Here is a 22,951-nt window from a genome sequence, read left to right as displayed (position 1 = left end):
GAAGCTGGAGATCCATTGGCACAAGTATGTGCTGAGACCAAGGACCTCCAACTTGGAGGTGAGTGTGGAGGGAATTATGGTGTTAAACGCTGAACTGTAGTCCACAAACAGTATTTTTACATAATTCCCTTTTCTGCAGTCCAGGTGACTTGTTGTGGTGTGGAGGAGGTGTGAGATGGCATCCTCCGTGGAGCGGTTATGCCTGTATGCAAACTGTAGTGGATCCAGTGTGTCTGGTAGTGGTGCAATGATGAAGTCTCTGACCAGTCTCTCAAAGCACTTCATCACCACTGATGTGAGGGCTACAGGGCGATAGTCGTTTAGGCAGGTGGGCTGGGGTTTCTTGGGGACAGGAACAATGGTGGACTGCTTAAAGCATGAGGGGACTATGGACTGTTCCAGGGAGAGGTTGAAGATCTCAGTGAACACCGGTGCTAGCTGGTCAGCGCAGGCCTTCAGAACCCGACCTGTGATGCCATCTGGTCCTGCTGCCTTCCTGATGTTCACTCTCCTGAATGCCCTCCTCACGTCATGCTCCGTGATGGTGAACACGTTGTCCTCACCGGCTTTCTCAGCGTGCATCCAGTTAGCACTGCTAGCGCCGCTAGCGTGATTAGCTGCAGCCTCGAAGCGAGCATAAAAAGTGTTCAGCTCGTCAGCCAGAGAAGCGTCCGCATTCCCCGATCTGGAGGGTGGTGTTTTAAGTCCCTGCCACAGGCTCCTAGAGCCGCCATGTTGGAATTGCGACTCTAGTTTCCTCCCGTAGCGCTGCTTCGCCTCCTTCACAGCTCTGCGCGCGCTGTAAGATGCAGCCTTGTAGTCATCCATGTTCCCGGTGATGAGCCCTGTGTTGTAGGCAGCGGAGCGGGATCTCAGGGCGTCGTGGATGGTTTTATCCACCCACGGCTTCTGGTTGGGAAACGTCCTGATGATGGTTTTCTGCACCGTATCATCCATTAGTTTCTCTATAAATCCCACAACCGCTTCCGTAAACAAGCTGACGTCATCAGAGCTGCGCCGGAACATGTCCCAGTCTGCGTCATCTAGCGCGTCCTGCAGAGCGGCCACCGATTGGTCCGTCCAGCGTTGGACCACCCTCTGCACCGGGGCTTCCTGTTTCAGCCTCTGTTTGTAAACAGGCATGAGGAAGATGGCGGCGTGGTCCGATTTCCCAAACGGTGGTTGTGACTGTGCCTTGTAGCTGTTCTTGTATGGGGTGTAACAGTGATCTAATGTCCTTTCGCCCCTGGTGGGGCAGCCGATGTGCTGATGGAAGTTCGGCAGTGCACGCTTGAGGTTGGCACTGTTGAAATCTCCCAAAACAATGAATGCGGCGTCCCGGTGCTGTGTCTGGTGAAGGTGTAGTGTTTCATGTAAATCCCATATCGCAGTGTCCGTGTCCGCTTGAGGTGGAATATAAACGGCACTGACGATGACTGAGCTAAATTCCCGAGGGAGATAGAAAGGGCGACATTTGATGGTCAGAAGTTCAAGATTCGGTGTGCAGGAGCGTGAGTGGGGAACAATGCTCGCGCTGTCTCACCAGTGTTTGTTCACCATCAGACATACTCCACCTCCCCTAGTCTTCCCCGAGTCCAGCGTTCTGTCCATGCGGTAAACCGAGAAGAACTCGGCCGGCTGGATGGCGTGGTCTGGTACCGCTGGGTTCAGCCATGTCTCGGTGAAGCAGAGAAGGTTGCAGTCCCGAATGTCCCTCTGGAACTTGACTCTTGCCCTGAGGTCATCGAGTTTGTTATCCAGCGACTGGACATTGGCGAGCAGGACACTTGGTAAGGGAGCGCGGTGTGCGCGTGCCCTCAGCCTGTTCCTGACGCCGGCTCGTTTCCCTCGAGGACGCCGGTACGGGTCGCGTCCTTTGTTCCTTCTCAGGATCTCGCTCGGCCAGGATGGGTCCGGGTTCAGAAACGGCGAAAGGTGAGTGCATTGTGCACCAATAGAAATAAGAGTGGCCCTGTCGTATGTAAGAATGGCCATCTTACAAAAAGAAACCGGTGATTATGGTTTACAATACGAAAAAATAACAAAAGAAGACAAGGTTTGGTCGGAGCAGTCGTGACGGCAGCCGATCTCACCGGCGCCATCTTTACGTTTATAAAATATAACAACAAATCTTTACGTTTATAAAATATAACAACAAATTATATTTATTATATGATTAATATCATGTTTTTAAATATGATGGTTTCATTCTAAACATGGTGTTTATCTCTAATATGGACACCAACATAATATATGATATTTACCATCTGAATCTAACCATGTCATGTCAACAAATGAAAAAGTCAGCCAGCTATTAATTATCATGTTAAGTACTGCACCTTTAGCACCGACAGCAGGGGCGCTTGTTACCCCAAATACCATACTTCTACATATTCTTTCGTTATTAAAAACTGTAGCTTTAATTATTTTAAACAAAACTGGGTAACACTTTATTTTAAGGTGGAATGAGGTAAGTGTGTATGTATATGCATAATGTGTGCCAGTACTGCTGTTCCCAGCGGTGAAGATCAACTCTCTCATATATGCATAATCACATGCAAGTAACCCTAAATCAAACCCTAATCCTAACCCTAACCATATAGTAAGTACATGTAGTTAATTAATATTACTCAGTACTTAAATGTATAATCTCACTGTAACTGCTGTAGAGTATAATGATACTAACTCTAGTTTCTCCAGCTTGAATTGTGGGTTCATCAGTAGATCACTGAGGTTTCTCACTCCAGAGTCTCCTAGTTTACTCCCACTTAGCTCCAGCTCTCTCAGGTGTGATGGGTTTGATTTCAGAGCTGAAGTCAGGATGAGAGACTGTTTCTCTGTAATACTGCATTTCCACAGACTGAAGACAGAAAGAGAAAAGACAATGAATCAGACAAGTGTCAAGTTCATATGAGAGTAATTCATCATGTGTTAACACCATACAGTGCAATAATTAGTACATTGCCAAAAACCTTATTATATGACCATAAACAAAAACAGAAGAAAAATATTAACAAAGTAGATTAAGATATAGGATCAACTATAGAACTACTTAAAAATAACATAAAAAATGTGAAAAATTAGTTTAAATGTGAGAAATCAAGAAAGTTGTGTTTCTGAATTACAATTGACCTAAAATATTGTTTAAGAGAACTTTATCATCAATAAACATTTATTTGTATTTTTTTGCAATTGTCATTCTTTATTGTACAGTATGTCTGAGTGAATGCAAAAATTGGATAATGAATAATAATTGGATTGCGGTCATTTGTTATTCCTGTGATCTCTGGTGATTGACAGATTTTCCTGCTCCATCATCAGAGGAGAGAAGAGAAGATGTTGTGAGGGAGAAGAAAAGTTATTTAGAAAGACCAGGAGTGCACAAATTAGAAATACATTATGAGCACAGATAAATCATTTCATCACCGCAATATTCCATAAAAAATAATATCTGTCAAGTTTAATTTCATGGTGACTTTATGAAAGTAAACCGTAATCTCACTGTAACTGCTGTAGAGTATAATGATACTAACTGTAGTTTCTCCAGCTTGAATTGTGTGTTCATCAGTAGATCACTGAGGTTTTTCACTCCAGAGTCTCCTAGTTCATTCCCGCTCAGGTCCAGTTCTCTCAGGTGTGATGGGTTTGATTTCAGAGCTGAAGTCACAGCAGAACATCCTTCATCTGTCATTTCACAGTATCTTAACCTACATTGAGAGAAATGAGAAAAGTTACACTTCATTCTGTTTAATTTAAATAAAACTATTTTTTTGATACTTGTATGTAAATGTTACTGACCTCAATCTCTCCAGTATACACTGTGAATCCTTCAGTACGTCACATAAGAGATTCACTCCTGTGTTTTTTATTTGATTCCCGCTCAGGTTCAGTTCTCTCAGGTGTGATGGGTTTGATGTCAGAGCTGAAGTCAGGATGAGACACTGTTTCTCTGTAATACTGCATCCATACAGACTGAAGACAGAAACAGAAAAGACAATGAATCAGACACGTTATGTTCATGTGTGAGTTCAATTAATCATGAGTAAACACCATACAGTGAAATCAATAAAATGTTCCTAAAACCTGAAAACAATACAAGTAAATAAATAATCATACAGCCATAAACTAACACAAAAACAAAACTAGGATTTGAGGATACTAGTTACATTTCAAGTCTGGTTAAACTTTAGTCAGACCAAAAAAAAAAAAAGTTTTGTGAATTGTAATGTGATTAAGATACAGGATCAACTATAGAACCACTTTAAAATAACATTAAAAAAGGAGTTTAAATGTAACAAATCAAGAACATTCTGTTCATAAATCTAAATTTACTTCATGACATTTTAAGATTGTAGTTTACAGTCAACAAATACAACATTTTGTGATTTTGTGATCATATTTTGTTCTTATTGTGATGCATGTCTGAGTGAAACAGCTTTCTGAAAAAAAATGCAGGTCAGGAATTCATTTTTGATGAAAAGCTTGATAATTGTTTGCTATTGCTGTGATCTCATGTGACTGACAAGTTTTTCCACCTTCACCACATCAGACGAGAGAAGATATGTTCTTGTGAGGGAAAGGGATAGTTATTTTCATTAAAGATCACAAGGGTACATTCATTTTTGGAAATAAATTATGTACCCAAATAAATCAATCATAATAAGCACTGAATTATTGTTGATATTGTGATTTTAAGAAACTAAACAGTAATCATTAATCTCACTGTAACTGCTGTAGAGTATAATGATACTAACTGTAGTTTCTCCAGCTTGAATTGTGTGTTCATCAGTAGATCACTGAGGTTTCTCACTCCAGAGTCTCCTAGTTTATTCCAGCTCAGGTCCAGTTCTCTCAGGTGTGATGGGTTTGATTTCAAAGCTGAAGTCACAGCAAAACAACCTTCATCTGTCATATAACAGTATCTTAACCTACATTGAGAGAAAGAGAGAAGATAGAAGAAAACTATTTAATAAAGTCACGATGTCTTGATAAAACAAAAAACAGAGGAAGAGTGTCCAAATACCTTTTGGTCTTCAAAACAGAAAAACAAACAGCGATGGGCAGTATTTCAAATACATGTATTTAAATACTATTTTGTATCTAAATACATTTGAAAAAAATCTAATGTATTTTGTATTTAAATACATTTAATCTTAGTATTTTTGTATTTTCAAAATACATAAAATATGTTTTTCCAATCAACCTCTTTATTAGACTGCTGCTGGTTTCCTGTATCAACTAGTTCAGACATGCCACTTTCATTCATGTGAGCGCCAGCTGAGAGACTCCATCTAGAATTGGGGAATGACATTTTCTGGTTTCCTATAAGGAAATAAGGAATAATACTGCCTTCGTGTGCTATCAACATTTCCTACTTCCAATTTCAGAAGTCCTGATTACAAGCTTGTCGCATTCAAGTGCTTTTCTGTTGGAAAGAATAGGAATCGTGGAGGACGCCAGGTTTCCTGGGAAAATCTGATTAAAACCCAAATCGCAGATATTTAATTTTGGATAAATTGAAGCATCCCATTTGTTGACAACAATCTCATTCACAGTGCTATCTTTACAGTTTTAGCTTGTTGATGATTTCTGGATTTTCAGTCAAATACATGCTGTTTTGCTGTGAATAAATCATACAAAATGCTTGAAATTATTATTGCACTACTATGTGCATGACTTTAACATTAAAACAAGGTGATCTTGCTTTTGTGGGGTAAAGCATACCTAAAAAAAAGACCACTAGCAAGGGGAATATAGCATTAGCACTAGTCAGTCTTGTTAGGGTTTGTTTTGATTTTTTTTTGGTCAGATTTTGGTTTTATCAAGTAGCTAGTCAAATGTGTTCATTAAACTTTAATCATTACTGCTTGCTATGGCGATATGATATTATATATGTCGGCAATGAAATAAAGTGTAAATCGATTGAACTTTTTCTATATCATCATGATATGCAAATAAATCTGTGGAGCTATTGACACGTCAGAGCGATAAAAAACATGGATAAATGAGTAACAAGCAGCTTTCTCTGTGTGTGATTCAAGATTCAAGAGTTTTATTTGTCACATACACAATTATACAGACTAAAACCAGTAAAAAGCAGTGAAATGTAGGTCAGGTCCGCTCCAAGGACAGTGCAATTATAAAGTATACAAATATTAAGAGAAGAAAAGTAGAAAAAAATAGAATAAAATAAAATAAAAGATAAGATAAGATAAAAAATATAAATGTGCAGGTCAGTATGTTGTTGACTTAAATAGTAATAAGAGGAATGTGCAAAAATAATGTGCAAAAAAGTTGTACAGGGTATTTAAATAGCAGCAATATGAGGTAGAGAAAAATTATGAATAGCTATTGATATGGTGATATTTACATGGAGTCAAGTGATGTTATGACACAGAGTTAGAGTTTAGGAACCTGATGGCCTGGGGGAAGAAGCTCCTCCTAAGTCTCTCAGTTTTTGCCATCAGGCTACGGAAGCGCTTACCAGATGGAAGCAAAGTGAATAGTCGGTTACCAGGGAGATTTGAGTCCTTGAAGATTTTAACAGCTCTATTTTTGCAGCGTTTGAGGTAGATGTCCTGCAGAGAGGGGAGAGCAGACCCATGAGATGCGCTCAGCTAAGCGCACAACTCTCTGTAGTGCTTTGCAGTCCTGATTGGAGCTGTTTCCATACCACACTGAGATGCACTGAGTCAATACACTTTCTATGGTCCCTGAATAGAAAGTTTTCAGGATTGCCTGAATTTCCTCAGCTGTCGCAGATGGTACAGTCTTTGCCTGGCTTTCTTAACCTGTGTTTGGATGTGTGTAGTCCAAGTCAGGTTCTCGGAGATGTTTACACCGAGGTACTTGAAGCTACTCACCCTCTCCACAGGGGTCCCACTGATCATAAGAGGAGTGTAGGGCTGCTGCTGTCTCTTCCTAAAGTCCATGATCAGCTCTTTAGTTTTGCTCACATTCAGAGAGAGACAGTTGTCCTGGCACCATGATGTGAGTCTCTCTACCTCATCCAAGTATGCGGTCTCATCGTTGTTGGAGATGAGGCCCAGAACCACAGTATCATCAGCGAATTTGACAATAGATGTGGAGCTGTGAGAGGACACGCAGTCATGCGTGTAGAGAGAGTAGAGCAGGGGACTCAGGACACAGCCCTGTGGGGCTCCTATGTTCAGAGTGATGGAGTTTGAGGTGAACTGGCCAACTTTCACCACTTGAGGTCTGCCGGTGAGGAAGTCTTGAATCCAGTCACAGAGTGAGGAGTTTAGGCCGAGGTCTGTGAGTTTAGAAGCCAGCTTGATGGGGACTATAGTGTTGAAAGCTGAGCTATAGTCAATGAATAGCAGCCTTACATAATTCCCATTGTTGCTGTCCATGTGTGTGAGGGAAGAGTTGAGAACGTGAGAAATGGCATCGTCCGTGGATCTGTTTGGGCGATAGGCAAACTGAAGAGGGTCCAGAGTATCAGGGATGGAGGAGCAAATGTGGCTCTTTACAAGTCTCTCAAAAACCTTCATGACTATAGATGTGAGGGCAACTGGGCGATAGTCATTCAGGCAAGAGGGTTTATTGTTCTTTGGCACAGGGATAATAATGGATTTTTTGAATGAAGTGGGAACCACGGAGGTAGCAAGGGACTCATTAAAGATAGACATGAACAAACCAGCGAGCTGATCGGCGCAGGACCTCAGAACACGGCCGGTTATCCCATCAGGTCCGGCTGCTTTCCTGACGTTCACAGGATTAGTTCCCGTTGGAAACTAATCCTGGCTCTAAGATCGTCCATCTTATTCTCCAAGGATTGGACATTAGCGAGGAGAATGCTTGGAAGAGGAGGACTGTGAGCCCTTTTCCTGAGTCTGACTCGAATTCCAGCGCGCTTCCAGCGGTGTTTCTTGATCCGTCGCCTCGGGGCGGTATTGTTTATCTCCACGTTCCGAAGAATCTCCAGAGGCCACGCAGGATTCCTGGATAAAGTGTCCTGAAGCAGGTTGGTGTAGCGGTTTCCAATGTCCAAAAGTGTTTCTATGTTGTAGGTGATCAGTGCCGACGTGAAATGTGTAAAAAGAGAAAGTAAAAGTAAGTAAAAAAGAAAGTTGAAGCAAAATCTCAGTGGAGCGACCCGAACGGCGTCCGAACACAGCGGCGCCATCTTGTTTTATGTGAGTGTGTATCCCAAGACAAAGATAATGCTATATATAACCATAATGCTAATAATAAAGATATAAATTAAAAAAAATTGTTCTAAGGGCATACTCACACTAGGCACAGCTGCCTTTTACTAAAGCCCAAGTGCGGTTGTCCTTTCGCTAACAGACAGATATCAGAGGATTATTTCAGAGGCAGCTGAGGTTAATGGTGGAATTCCCAGCTTTACTCACAAACTACAATACCTTTCATCAATAAGATGAGAACCAGACCCATTATAAAACTAAATGTACTCAAAATTAAATTAATTGAGAAGTGTGATATCCAAGTAGTAATAAAGATTTTTGCTGTCATAATGATAACAATAGCACATTCAAAAATAGTAAATGAACTGTTCCATGCTCCGGTGCGGTTAGCGATCACACTACATGTGTACTGCACCAGAGCCACCTCTTCAAGCGGACCAGGGCATGGTTAAACAAACCACACTGGACACGGTACAGAGCAGACACACTTGTGAAATGAACTGGACTTTGGGGGTCAATCATGCTCAAGCACGGATCAGATCCCCTAGTGTGAGTACATCCTAAATCTAAGAGAATAGCAGATAGCACAAAACAACTATAACATAACAGCACAAAAAATTATGAACGATCAAAACTCTGACAGTCAATTGGAATCATTTCTGCTTCAAAGAGCTTGAACATTTAGTGACAGATGACACAACTGCATTGTATACTTAGAATACACTAATATAGTTATCTTTATAATTATCGTTCTTGGTGTAAACAGGCCTTAAAATCGTTACTTCACTAGATGGCCAATTTCAAATGTATTTTGTGTATTTTCAAAATATAAAATACTGTATTTGTATTTAAATACATTTTCCCACACAATATTTTGTATTTTTATTTTAAATACATTTTGATGTATTTGTGCCCATCTCTGAAAACAAATAAGTTGTTCATTCAATCAAATAATGTACACTTCTCATGGTTTATGTACAGTTTGTCCTGATTCTTGATAGAAATACAAAGAAGTTTTAATTCCCAACAACCTTGTGTAAAAGTGTTAAAATATTTCATATCTTTTTATTTCTGTCAAATAATTCCTATTTCATTGTTTGTCTAAAACTGAATAAAATTAAAGTTCTGACTGCTGTGTATTTGTGCTTAAATTGATACTGGTCTGCACATCACTACAACGTAAATGCATTCGCTCTGCTCTGTCCAGTGGCTTGATCAGCTTTGCTACACAGATTCAACTTTGCACATCTAAATAAAACTGTAGGTTTGTCTGCGGCTGTAGATGTGAAGAACAGTAATATTTCTCTGAAACAAGTAAGGTTGAAGAACCAATGCCTGCACAGAATAAAGCTCAGTCTGGACCTGTTCTGTTTGATTGTGTTAGACATTCATTAATCTGGTTGTTTGATGGCGGAGAGATGATATGGAGCATCAATAAACTCTATGAATATGTTTTGCTACAGCAGCACAGTACTATTCTGTTGAACGTCCCATTAATAAACACAATGAAAACAGTTTTTGTTATTAAAAAATAACAAGAATAAACACAAGAAACTAATAAACACAAGAAAACAGCCTAATTTTTGAGCTCCCTGACGGTTTTCTAAAATAACCCCCAAAAATCAGTTTTTGTGAGACCTTGTAAATATTTTACACAACAATGCAGAAAAGGGTTACTCTACTAGAAGTAGGACAACGGCAAATGTACAGGTGCATCTCAGAAAATTAGAATATGGTGAAAAAGTTCTCATTTTATATTTTACATTCATTTTACAAAAGTTAAATTTTTTCTTGTAATTTTTCTTTTTCTAACTTATTTCAAAAAGTGAAACTTTCATATATTTTAGATTCATTACATGTAAAGTAAAACACTTCAAAAGTTTTTTTGGTTTTAATTTTGATGATTAGAGCGTACAGTTTATGAAAGGCAATCAATCTCAAATTATTTGAATATTTCCTAAGATCAATCAAAAAAAGGATTTGCAAAACAGAAAAGTTTAGGTTCATTAAAGTATGTTGATTTATGCACTCGATACTTGATCGGGGCTCCTTCAAGCACAAACTCCAGCATCAGTGAGGAATGGCATGGAAGCGATCAGCCTGTGGCTCTGCTGAGGCACTATTGAGCCTTCAGCTTGTCTGGATTGTTGGATCGACTGTTTCTCATCTTTCTCTTGAAAATATCCCATAGATTCCATATGGGGTTCAGGTCAGGCATGTTGGCTGGCCAATCAAGCACAGTAATATCATGGTCAGCAAACCACTTGGAAGTGGTTTTGGCAGTGTGGGCAGGTGCTAAAGTCCTGCTGGACAAGGAAATCAGTATCTCCATAAAGCTTGTCAGCAGATGGGAACATAAAGTGGTCAAAAATCTCTTGGTAGACGGCTGCATTGCCTTTGGACTTGATAAAACACAATGGACCAACACCAGCAGACATCACGGTACCACGAATCATCACTGACCGTGGAAACTTCACACTGGACTTCAAGCAGCTTGGATTTTGTGCCTCTCCAGTCTTCCTCCAGACCTTGATTTCCAAATGAAAAGCAAAATGTACTTTCATCTGAAAAGATGACTTTGGACCACTGAGCAACAGTCCAGTTCTTTTTCTCCACAGCCCAGGTAAGATGCTTCTGACGTTGTCTCTGGTTCAGAAGTGGCTTGGTAGCCCTTTTCCTGAAGACGTCTGAGCGTGGTGACTCTTGATGCACTGACTCCAGCTTCAGTTCACTCCTTGTGAAGCTCTCACAAGTGTTTGAATCAGCTTTGCTTGACAGTACACTCTTAAAAAAAAGTTTCTTTGGGGTTCTATATAGAACCATAGGGTTCTTTACTCAACTCCAAAGAACCCTTTATGCCAAAAAGGTTCTATATAAGGAGAAAGTGTTTTGGTACAAAAGGGTTCTTTGGGCTAAACCATGCTCTTTTATGTATGTTTGAACATTAGGCTATTTAAAATTATTATACTACATTATATTTGTGCTTTTTTAAATTTTACTTTGACACACCTTTATTCCAAAAAAACCCTTAAAATTTACGTCTGCACTGAATCAACCTATTATTATACAAACAAACTGATCAGGTAGAAATAGGCTACATGTGTTCTAGCAGTGTATAGCAACCTGGACAGTTTGATCTTATTTATTAATAGGTACACGCTAGTCTTCTTTTTAATCAGCACACTTTAACATGATTGCAAGTTCTAGTTATCATGTCATGTAAGATGCCCTACAGCTCTTTTATTGACAAGCAACATGTTCATATTGAGTTTCAGGGTTTCATTTAGATTCTAAAAGGCTTTCTTATATCTCATCCCTCCAAACATTTGCATAAAATGGTCTTTGACATAAACGGCAAACAACTTGAACATGTGTCTATGCGCTGATCAGTTTTGCCGCTCGTGAGAGTAACCACTTAAAAGCGCGCGAGCGCCACGGTTTAAACTTCAACGGTTCACGGTGCGCTGACTGCGCTCAGCACTCAGGAGAACGACGATTGCATTGGTAAGTGAGAAAATGAATTAATTTTAGCTTATTTGAATTACTTTTACTTAAACCTTTGTCATTTTTAGTTAGCCTAACGTGACACATTTATTTCAAGAAGCTAAAAGAAGAAAGGTTGTCCAGGCCTGCGCAATTCTCCGCCAGGAGGTTTGTCATTTTTAACATGAATCCCTAAAGTATCTTGATAAAAACTGTTGTGAATTGATTAATATTGATTAATAATGCTGGCGAGAGTTCATGTTATAGCCTAACGTAATATTTTTCTTTCCTCTGTAGATTGTATTGGACCTATACATAACGTTATAGGAAAAGATGGAACAAAGTTTCGGTCAAATTACCGTCAGACTGCTGTTATAAACATGAATTAAAACCAAGAAGAACAAAGAGAGAAGCAGCTGATGGAGATGTTTCCATTTTTTCGGTGGATAACTGAGTATTTGATGTTTGCAGTTATAGTATAGTAAAATATAATTATTTGTTGTGCTGAAGTAATTGTATATTATTCTAAACACGCTGTATTTGGTTGTTGTAGATGTTCATCTAACTCAGAGAGCACTTTTAAAGTGTTACCACCAGTTTATCAGTGTTGAAAAGTGGAAGTCAGAGGAAACATGGCCAACTTGCTGCAAAACAATAACACAAAAGGTCCATTATTTATTTTTCCTCACAGTACCAACTGAAACTCATCAATCAGCTAATCTGAAGTTACTGATATCTTTTTTTTTTTCTATTTTCCACCTTTTATCATGCAGGTTCTTATGATTGATAGATAAATAAATACATATTTTGCACTGTCACTGCAGGTCTGGATTCTTTACTTGCAGCATTACTTGTTTGGTCATCAACATTCAGATGAAAACATCACACTTATCTCTAATTCTAGTAAGTTTTAAGATTTGATTTAATTGTGAGAGATTCCTTTCTTTTTCCTGTTGTATTGTACTCTCATTAGGTCTAATAAATGTTTCTCTGACCTGTATCCCCATCTTAGGATGTCAAGCCTACTCATCGCAAGCAGAGTTAGCATCAAAATGGATGTGTCACTGACCAATAACAGAGATGCCAGAAGTATCTGTTTGCTGTCGTCTTTTTGTTTAGTATGGCGCATCCAAAAGACATCACTCAGTTAATTTCATCAGATTAAATTAATCAGCAATATTTAGCCCTTCCCAGTGCTGAAATTGTCATGGGTCGTTTGTTTTTATTGTTTAAATGCTTATCTGAATGTAAAATTACTATTTAATGCTTATAAATTTAAAAACAATATAGTCTGTCTTTTAGCTCCCTTTTCAGGTTCACCATCTTGCAGCATGTTAAATTTGTTTATTTATTTGTGCAAGTTAACATTCCATTCAGTTGTTTTTCTGTGTGTGGTTTCTTAGCAATCAACATATATTTGTGACTGACATGTTGGATGGGTGAGTAAGGTGGAGGGGGCTGAAAAAAAACAATGAATTAACTATGAATTGCTGTGTTATATATTGCTTGTCATTGTAAATGATAATACAAGTGTCTTAAATGATCACACAAAACCTTGATGTCTTATGCTTATATATACACATATATATATATATATAAGTTTTTCTAGTGATAAATTAGCTATATGAGCTGTTTAAGTCTTAAAATTTCATTAAAATAAAACAAAAATTAAATCCAAAGAATGATCCCATGATGAGAACCCCTAAAGGGTTGTATATAGAACCTTTTTCCTGGCAACAAAGAACCCTAAACCTTTTAGGGGTTCCATATATGAAGCGCCTGATAGAACCTTTTTAGGTTCCCTATCAAGGGAACTTCGAACTGCGTCCTCTAGAGGTCGCTATGGGGAACTCCATCTACGTGACCCGTGTCTGAAGCATATATACAAAAACACCAAATATTGGCCGGCGACAGCCTATGACGTCACTCCCGGTGCGACCACAGTATAAAAGGGCGCCGGGAGAAAGCGTCATCCTCTTCTTCGTCTTCAACGACTGTTTTGTTTGAAGCGTGCATCTTATGAGGTAAGTATGCTTCACTTTTGTAATGGCGAGCACTAGCAAGGCGTTTGAGAGATGTGTGCATCCGTGTCCACGTTATCTGATGCTTGATGACTCACATGATCTTTGCGTCTTTGGTTTGCGCGCTGCATGTACTGCGAGCGTTTTTCTAAAAGCTGCGCTCTCGTCTGTCTCTCTTTTCGAGGAAAGAGGGGCAGCCGTCTGCTTCCCGCGGTTCAGGACCCTCCGCTGCTGAAGCACGGAGGAAAATGAGCTCATGGGGTTTGCAGGTGGTTCTCGCCAACGAGTTATAGAAGGGATTTTCCTTCTCGCGCTCGTCTGCCGCGAGCGAGGGCGAGCTGTTGGATGACAATGACGCGATTTCGCTGACGTCATCTGAGAAAAAGAAAAACGCTGGAATGTGATACATACGCAGCAGCAGGTCAGGCTGTCGCCTCATTACACACTATGGCAGTGTTTCAGGCTGATCTGTTGAAAGACCTGGATGAAAGTCAGGGTTTGTAAAAAATAAAATATTTTTTTACTTGACGAGGTTGCTGAGCTGTGCCGCACCACTGATTTAGCTCTTTGAGCCATTAAGCTGGCCGCCTCTGCTATGGGCAGTTCTATGGAGGCCATGGTGGCAACGGAGAGACATCTGTGGGTGAACCTGGCAGATATTGAGAAGAGAGAGAGGGGCTTTCTTCTCAGTGCTCAGGTTTCTCCTTCCGTACTTTTTGGTACCTCCGTCGAGTCGGTGGTTGAAAGGTTTAGGGAGGCGAAGGCGCGTTCAGTGGCTTTTTAAACCTTCATTTAAACGAGAAGGCCCAGGTCTGAGCTCAAACAGCGCAGGGGTCCTGGCCCATCCCGATCTGAGGATCAGAAATGGGCACAGAAGGCTAGTGTCGCGACTCGCGCCCCTCCCCGCCTGCGGGTAGGGCTTCAGGGTGGCGTGGGTCAAAGAGTAGTAGAAAGACCTGAGGGAGGTGGTCCGGACAAGGCGTTGCGATGCTCTCGCCCAGGCCAGGGTAGAGTTGAACAACTCTCCTTCCCTCAGGGGGCCTGTACATCTAAAGCCCTCCTCATCTTCCCCTCTCTAATTCCCCTGCAACCTCAGTTTTTTTCTACCACCTGACCGAGGTTAGGTGAGCACCTCCTGCGCTCTTATTCAGCCCCTACACTGGACCGTTCTTCTGCGCGGGATCCATGGATGAGTGAGTACGATCCAATTTTGTTCAGCTACCTATTACCCTGATACTATTTCCAGCAGCTTGTTCGGGTTGTTAGGTATCCCTCTGTTTTTAGGTCGAGCTAGCTTTGCTCCCCTCGCCTAGAATGTAGAGTGTTATTTATGAGCATGCCGCTCCCTCCTGAGTGTTTGAAACTATTTTGCTGTAAGTAGAGTTTCCGCTCCCAGAGCTTTGTTACTTAACAACCTGATCCTTGTTGCTGCTGTACCCCTCCGAGCTCTACCCTGTTGGTCGAGCTGGCACTGCTCCCCTCACTTAGAGGGTTGCCTATGAGCATGCCACTCCCTGCTAAGTGTCCGAGTTTCCTCTCATATGAGAGTCGAGTCTCCGCTCTCAGAGCTCCGTTATTCAGAAACCTCAGCACGTCAGGCCTTTCTCTAGGCCTCCTTGTCAGGTTGCTCTCATAGTTGGTCGAGCTAGCATTGCTCTCCTCACTTTAGAGGGTTATTTATGAGCATGTTGCTCCCTTTCTGAGCTCTCTTTGTTGGGTGAGCTGGCATCGCTACCCTTATTTAGAGGGTCACTTATGAGCGTGTCGCTCCCTTCTGAGTGTCTGAGTTCCCTCTTTCTTGGTAGAGTTAGCATTGTTCCCCTCATTTAGAGGGTCATCTATGAACATGCTGCTCCCTCCAGAGAGCATCTGATAATACGGTTTCTAAAATCCATATTTGGTAAGTGCGCACGCTAGTCTCTGTGCACTTTTCTAAAAACCACGCTGTGGTAAGATCGCACACCAAGTGTTTTGCGGTCTTTTCTAAAATCCTGTATGGTATGGGTTATGCGCTGCGGCTTCGTGCCCATTCTTTGAGTTGGTTAGGCCCGTTTTCTCCTTGGGCCCCACTCTACTTATATATGTGCTGAGTATCCTCTCTGTCTTGGTAGAGCTAGCATTGCTCCCCTCATTTTAGAGGGTCGCCTATGAGCATGCTGCTCCCTCAGGAGTAGAGAGTAACGTTATTTAAAGCTAGAGCATTTGGAGAATAGAAATTTCAAATCCATGATTATGGTAAGTGCGCACGCTAGTCTCTGGGCACTTTCTGAAAGCCACGCTGTGGTAAGATCGCACACCAAGTGTTTTGCGGTCTTTTTCTAAAAATCCTGTATGGTATGGGTTACGCGCTGAGGCTTCGTCCCATTCTTTGAGTCGGTTAGGCCCCGGTCTCCTTGGGCCCCACTCTACCTATGTGTCCCCAGTGATACTATTTGAACGGGGGCTACTACTAAGGATCTGTTGATACAGTTCCTTCAGCGAGCTCTTGAGCAAGCAGTAGCCCCTGGGTGACAGGCCAGGCTTAGATACTATCCTAAGCGCTTGGTCGTATCCCCTTAAAGGAAACCTTCTTTCTGATTCCAAGCCTTGAGTTTACCCTAGGTCCAGGAGGTCCGGCCTCTATCAGGTAAGTTCCGGAGTATGAAATATAATGTCACTGACAGCCGTCAATTCATCCCAGGGACAACTCCTTTATCTTTTGATAAGAGTTGATGCTTAGTGCTCGCCTTTGGAATGGCATGCACTTCTCTCAGCATGGCGGCGTGGGTATATCGTTCCCCATAGCGACCTCTAGAGGACGCAGTTTGAAGTTCCCTTGATAGGGAACGTACCAGGTTACGTATGTAACCATGGTTCCCTGAGAGGGAACGAGACACTGCGTCCTCTAGACTTTAGGCCATGCTTCGAATGCATCTTCAGACAAAGAAGTGGATGACGCTTTCTCCCGGCGCCCTTTTATACTGTGGTCGCACCGGGAGTGACGTCATAGGCTGTCGCCGGCCAATATTTGGTGTTTTTGTATATATGCTTCAGACACAGGTCACGTAGATGGAGTTCCCCATAGCGACCTCTAGAGGACGCAGTGTCTCGTTCCCTCTCAGGGAATACGTAACCTGGTACGTTCTATATAGAACCTTTTCTTCTAAGAGTGTATTCTCAAGCTTGCGGTCAACCCTGTTGTTTGTGCACATTTTCCTACCCAATTTCAAGATTCAAGATTTTTATTTGTCACATACACAATTATACAGAGTATAACCAGCAGTGAAATGTAAGTCAGGTCCGCTCCAAGGACAGTGCAATTATATAGAATACAAAACACAGAATGTACATAAATATTAAGAAAAAGAAAACTAGAAAAGATAAAAGAATAAAATAAAATAAAAGATAAAAAATATAAATATAAATGTGCAGGTTAGTATGTTTGTTGACTTAAATAGTAATATAAGAAGAAATGTGCCAAAAAATGTGCAACAAAGTTGTACAGGGTATTTACATAGCAGCAATACAAGGTAGAAAAAATTCTGAGTAACTTATTGATATAGTGATATTTACACAGTCAAGGGATGTTATGACAGAGTTAGCGTTTAGGAGCCTGATGGCCTGGGGGAAGAAGCTCCTCCTAAGTCTCTCAGTTTTTGCCATCAGGCTACGGAAGCGCTTACCAGATTTTAGCAAAGTGAATTTCTTCCTTCCAGTCAACTTTGCATTTGATATGCTTTAATACAGCACTCCTTGAACACCCACATCTTTCAGTAATGACCCTCTGTGAATTACCCTCTTTGTGGAGGGTGTCAATGATCGTCTTCTGGACCATTGCCAAGTCAGCAGTGTTCCCATTATTGTGGTTTCAAAGAACAAGACATACCCAGTATTTATACTGTATGGATGGTCAATTATTGACACTCAAATGTAAATATTCTAATATTTTGAGATACTGATTTTTGACTTTCATGAGCTGTAAGCTCTAATCATCAAAATTAAAACAAAGAAACTTTTGAAATATTTTACTTTACATGTAATGAATCTAAAATATATGAAAGTTTCACTTTTTGAAATAAGTTACAAGAAACAAATAACCTTTTCACCATATTCTAATTTTCTGAGATGCACCTGTCGTAGAAAATGACCCTGAACCAAGGCAAGGTAGCAGAAGCAGCTCGCCGACAACATATCCACATGGCGAAGACAGTTCTGAAGTTAGCCTGCGATGCATCCTCAACGAACTCCGAGAATTCAGAAGGGATAATAAGGTACAGCTTTCCGACATTAAACAAGAACTGAAGAGAACAAACGATAAACTGGAGGAGGTAGAGGAAAGAATTGAAGAAACTGAAACCGTGCTTCAAGCAGTATCAACGCTAATCAAGCAGCTAACACAGCGGAAAGCTAATCTGGAAGCCAGACTCATAGACCAGGAGGGCCGAGCTCGTAGAGACAATTTTAAGGATTTACAGAATACCTGAAGATAAAGAAGGAACAGACATGGTTGACTTTCTAGATAACTTGTTGAACAAGCAACAATAATCTGCCAATGGGGTAAGAAAAATAATCTTAAATCAAACAGAAAACAAGATTATTTCTTACCCCACTGGCAGATTATTTTGCTTGTTTTAAGCAAAAACTCACTTAATTTTGACTAGTTTATTTCTGAAAACAAGACAATAATTTTTACTTCTTTAGAAAATCCTTCTTGATTTAAGAATTTTTTGATATTTTGGCTGGTAACAAGACAAAAAATCTAAATAAGAAAAGCATTTTTTGCAGTGATATACACCGCCACAATATATTAAAGATAAATTCAACCTTAATTGGAATCAGAATTCGCTGAAGTATTTAGGAATATACTTAATGATAGAAACTTCAACACTAGCAGAGTAGACGCTGACAATTTTTCGGGAATCCTACGGGTCACGGGAATCCCGCGGGAAGGGAAACAAAATCGCTACGAATCACGTGATTGGGACAGGACAGGAAAAAATGTCAGCGGAAGTGGGCGGGACCGGGAATAGTAATGATACCCAACTTTATACACAAATATACCTTTTATATAAATAAACTGTATATTTTAATTCTGAACACAATTCTAGTTGCCCTGTCTCTTTATGCTCTCCTCCTGTTTGCTTTGGTGTGGCTGGTTAAGTGAATGACGCAGTCCGTGACAGACAGATTGTTAACAGCTGGTCTATGTGGTAACTGGTAATACACTCGGGCAGGACATCCGAACGCTCATCTATCATTCATCGACCTCAAATATGGCTTTTCATCTGAAAGATGTAGCCTATGTAGTAGCAACTTTACATGGCCGCTCAATATGATGTTAACCTAGAGAAATGTGTGCTATTGAAGTGTTTGTGTGGAGAGTGGAAGCTGAATAGCGCACTCGCTGCAGGACAGGCGCCGGTGAGCTCACTTGCTCTTAAAATCTCTGTAATTTTTGGTCATACAGATAAAAGTAGCCTAATACATCTTTTAAATCTGTAAAGACTCTACGTTTATTTGTGTGCACTCAGAATAACAACGAAACGTTGCGCTTTAAAGCAAACAGGATGCACTTTAGGGCTCTGTGAACTTGAGCAAGAAACTTTGAAACTCCGTCTTTGAAAAATATATCTATAGAGAGAAATATCTACTTTCAAATGAAAAAAAAAAAATTCAAATATAAAATGCATGGATGATTTACATTAAATTTAATTTGTGCAATGCACACTGTGCAAAGCTAGCTTTCAGTTCAATATAACAAAAAACTACATTTTGGGTTTTTATTCAAGGTGGGCATGCTGTGATCTGAGCTATATAACGAGACGGATTTTCCCCAAGTTTTTTCGTGGGATTGGGACGGGACAAGATTTTTTTTGTGGGAGTGGGACAGGAGAGGTTTGAAAATCCAATCCCGTGTCACCCTCTATAGCAGAGGCAAATTTTAACCCACTTTTAATAAAAATTAAAAAAGATTCACACAGGTGGAATGCCGTCTCTTTCCTTGGCCTTAGTCATAGAATTGATTCAATAAAGATGAAAATTCTTCCACGATATTTCTATTTATTTCTATTATTTGCGCGTTCGTGACGTCACGTAATACGCAATTACTTGGAAAAGGTCACGGTTGACTTAGGCGGAAGTACCGAGTCAGTAGGCTTTTTAATATTAAAACACCCAGGATACGCACACAAAATGGACATTTTAAACGATAAACTGACACAAAGACATTTGAATATGTGTATATGGTCCTCCTTCTGCACATTTGTAAACACTGACTCGGTACTTCCGCCTAAGTCAACCGTGAACTTTTCAATGTCATTGCGTATTACGTGATGTCACGAACGCGCATCACAGAACAGAGCAAGGCGAGCATTTGTGCTTATAAAACTTAAACTTTTTATCTATTTTTGAAATGACCGATCGTTTCGCTAGATAAGACCCTTATTCATCGTCTGCTATCGTTTAAAGCCCTTTGAAGCTGCGCTGAAACGGTCATTGAAGTTCATTATATGGAGAAATTTTTTCATCAAAAACCTTAATTTCTTTTCGACTGAAGAAAGATGGGGTGGTGATGGCGCAGTGGATAAGACACATGCCTTTGGTGTGAGAGACCCGGGTTCGAATCCACTGTGAGACACCAATGTGTCCCTGAGCAAGACACTTAACCCCTAGTTGCTCCAGAGGTGTGCGACCTCTGACATATATAGCAATTGTAAGTCGCTTTGGATAAAAGCGTCAGCTAAATGAATAAATGGAAATGGAAATGGAAAGAAAGACATGGACATCTTGGATGACATGGGGGTGAGTAAATTATCAGCAAAAGTTTTTTTTTAAAGTGAACTAATCCTTTAAGCCAAGAATAGAATGGATTATAGATTCAAATTTTGGGTCTCAAAAGGTATAACAACATTCTGTTCTCTTAAGGAAAAGGGAGAGTTGAAAGACTTTGAAAGTTTGAAGAAAGAGTACTGCCTTGAGAAATCTGATTTTTATAGATATCTCCAGCTACGCAATCATTTTGAAAACAATGACCCAATATTGAAGATATTTACAGGTGCTTACCAAGGTGATTTAAATAAGGGTGTCATCTCTAAATTCTATAAAGGTCTTAGGATAAAAAAAAAACCTCCGCTACAGAATATATTAAAGAAAAATGAGAAAAGGAAGGTAATTTTTTAAAATCGAATGAGGAATAGCTTGATATATGGAAATTCCCATGAAAATGTACTAATTCTCACATATGGCGGGAATTTGGGTGGAAATGTCTTATCAGATTTTTTATTACACCGAAACAGAAAGCACATATTGAGGGAGGGGACACCAAATGTTGGAGACAGTGTGGGTTTCGGGAAGCCAATCACTGGCATATATTCTGGGGATGCCCAGTGATAAAACCCTTTTGGGTGGAGCTTCATAAAGCAGTGAAAGGCATTTTTAACACTACACTGCCTTTGCGCTTTTCCACATTATATTTAGGAAATACTAATCTCCAGACAAGATGGCCTGAAAGATACCTATTTGACATTCTAACAATTGCTGGTAAAAAAGCACTTACAAGGTGCTGTTTGCTTCCTGAACCCCCCACAATACAAGAATGGATGGATATTGTGAATGATATTTATGTTATGGAAAATATTACTTTTTCCCTCCGTCTTCAGAAGAATGTATTCAGAAAAGTTTGGTCCAAGTGGATCGAATATGTAAGGCCATTACGGCCAGACATTGTGGAGGTATAAAACAAATGATCCTTCCCTTCTGAATGGAAAATGTTATTGTGATCTCCTTTACACATCCTTTCCATATCGGAAACTAACAGACTTTCTCCCACAGTCTCTACCATAGACCAAGAACAAACATTTAACATTATTGAATACAGTGTTGGGGAAGCTACTCTGAAACTGTAGTTTGACAAGCTACAAGCTACTCGTGAGTTAAAGTAGTTAAACTACAGTCAAGCTACCCTTTTGGAAAAGTAGTTAGCTACACTACAAGTTACTATCAAAAAGTAGCTAGCTACATTAAAACTACTTTTGATTTTTTTGAACAACGTATATTATAAATAACTGAACAGAGGTGGGTAGAGTAGCCAAAAACTGTACTCAAGTAAAAGTAAAAGTACTTGTAGAAATATTTACTCAAGTAAAAGTAAAAGTAATAGTCTGAATAGTTACTTGAGTAAGAGTAAAAAAGTATCGGATAAAAAAACTACTCAAGTAGTTAGTTACTAGTTACTTTGGATCATATACTGAATATAGTCTATTTTTATTTAGATATATAGATATTTAGATACAATTTACACACACACACACTGCCGTTCAAAGGATGTTTTTAATGTAATTTATTTCAGTGATGCTAATCTTAATTTTTATTAGCCTTTACGCCAGTCTTCAGTGTCACATAATCCTTCAGAAATCATTCCAATATGTTGATTTATTATCAATGCTGTTCTTTTAACCTTCTATTCATAAAAAAAAAAAAACAATCCTTAAAATGTCACAGGTTCCAAAAAAAACTGCCAATCCCTGTTGAAAAAAACAGCATATGCTGTATGTTTTGAAGCATGGGATGCTGGTTTGAGCTGGTTTAATGGTCCGACCAGCTTAAGACCAGCACATGACCAGCTAAGGACCAGCATAAACCAGCAAACGACCAGCATAAACCAGCATCCCAGCTTCAAAACATGCCTGACTATGCTGTTTTTTTTTCAACCACACTGATAATAAATCAATATATTAGAATGATTACTGTAGGATCATATGTCTCTGAAAACTGGAGTAACAGCTGATAAAAATTCAGATTTGCATCACTGAATTAAATTATATTTTAAAGTATATTAATTGTTATTAATGAATTATTAATTATGTATTATTTATATATATAACCTCTGACACAGAGAAGAGATGACCGCTACAGAACACCTGAACATAACGAAATAAATGCATGACGGATCCTCTTCCGTCTGTTCTGAAAAATTAACAAATATAGCCTTTATTTCTGCAAGCGTAAATATTGTGAAAATATCAATGTTAATTGTGTCTAAGCAATTCCTCCTGGAACTAACGCGGGTTTGGCGGGTGTTCATTTCATACTCTGTGACAGCTTAATTAATGAATAAATTCTAGATTGTATTTAATGTATAAGGTACATTTATAACTAACTGTTAATGTCATAGTGGTATCGTGTAATGCAATCGAATCTATTCCTGTGGAACCGACAGCACTGTTCATCTAATAAAGATCTTCATAGCTAGCAAACCATAGCCTTTGCAGATTTGCTTTCACCTGACTGTAGATCCAA

At 39.8% G+C, this 22,951-nt stretch overlaps 1 protein-coding gene across 2 annotated transcripts in view; it reads right to left on the bottom strand.

The window, feature by feature from the left end:
- The window catches only part of LOC306866555 (NACHT, LRR and PYD domains-containing protein 3-like), a 241,628-nt gene that overhangs the window by 83,691 nt on the left and 134,986 nt on the right, over positions 1 to 22,951 (bottom strand). For both annotated transcript variants that reach the window (XR_013783946.1, XM_079411817.1), the window contains exons 14-17: positions 4,755 to 4,928; positions 3,799 to 3,972; positions 3,534 to 3,707; positions 2,687 to 2,860 (exon numbers count right to left, since the gene is read on the bottom strand). Coding sequence is in view for 1 of the 2 variants with exons in the window: in XM_079411817.1 (XP_079267943.1) it covers positions 2,687 to 2,860; positions 3,534 to 3,707; positions 3,799 to 3,972; positions 4,755 to 4,928 (696 nt within the window). In the remaining variant the exon portion in view is untranslated. The remainder of the gene's footprint in view (positions 1 to 2,686; positions 2,861 to 3,533; positions 3,708 to 3,798; positions 3,973 to 4,754; positions 4,929 to 22,951) is intronic.

The sequence above is a fragment of the Barbus barbus genome (assembly GCF_936440315.1).
Source record: "Barbus barbus genome assembly, chromosome: 4".
Lineage (NCBI taxonomy): Eukaryota > Metazoa > Chordata > Actinopteri > Cypriniformes > Cyprinidae > Barbus > Barbus barbus.
This window is presented reverse-complemented; position numbering and strand designations above follow the sequence as displayed.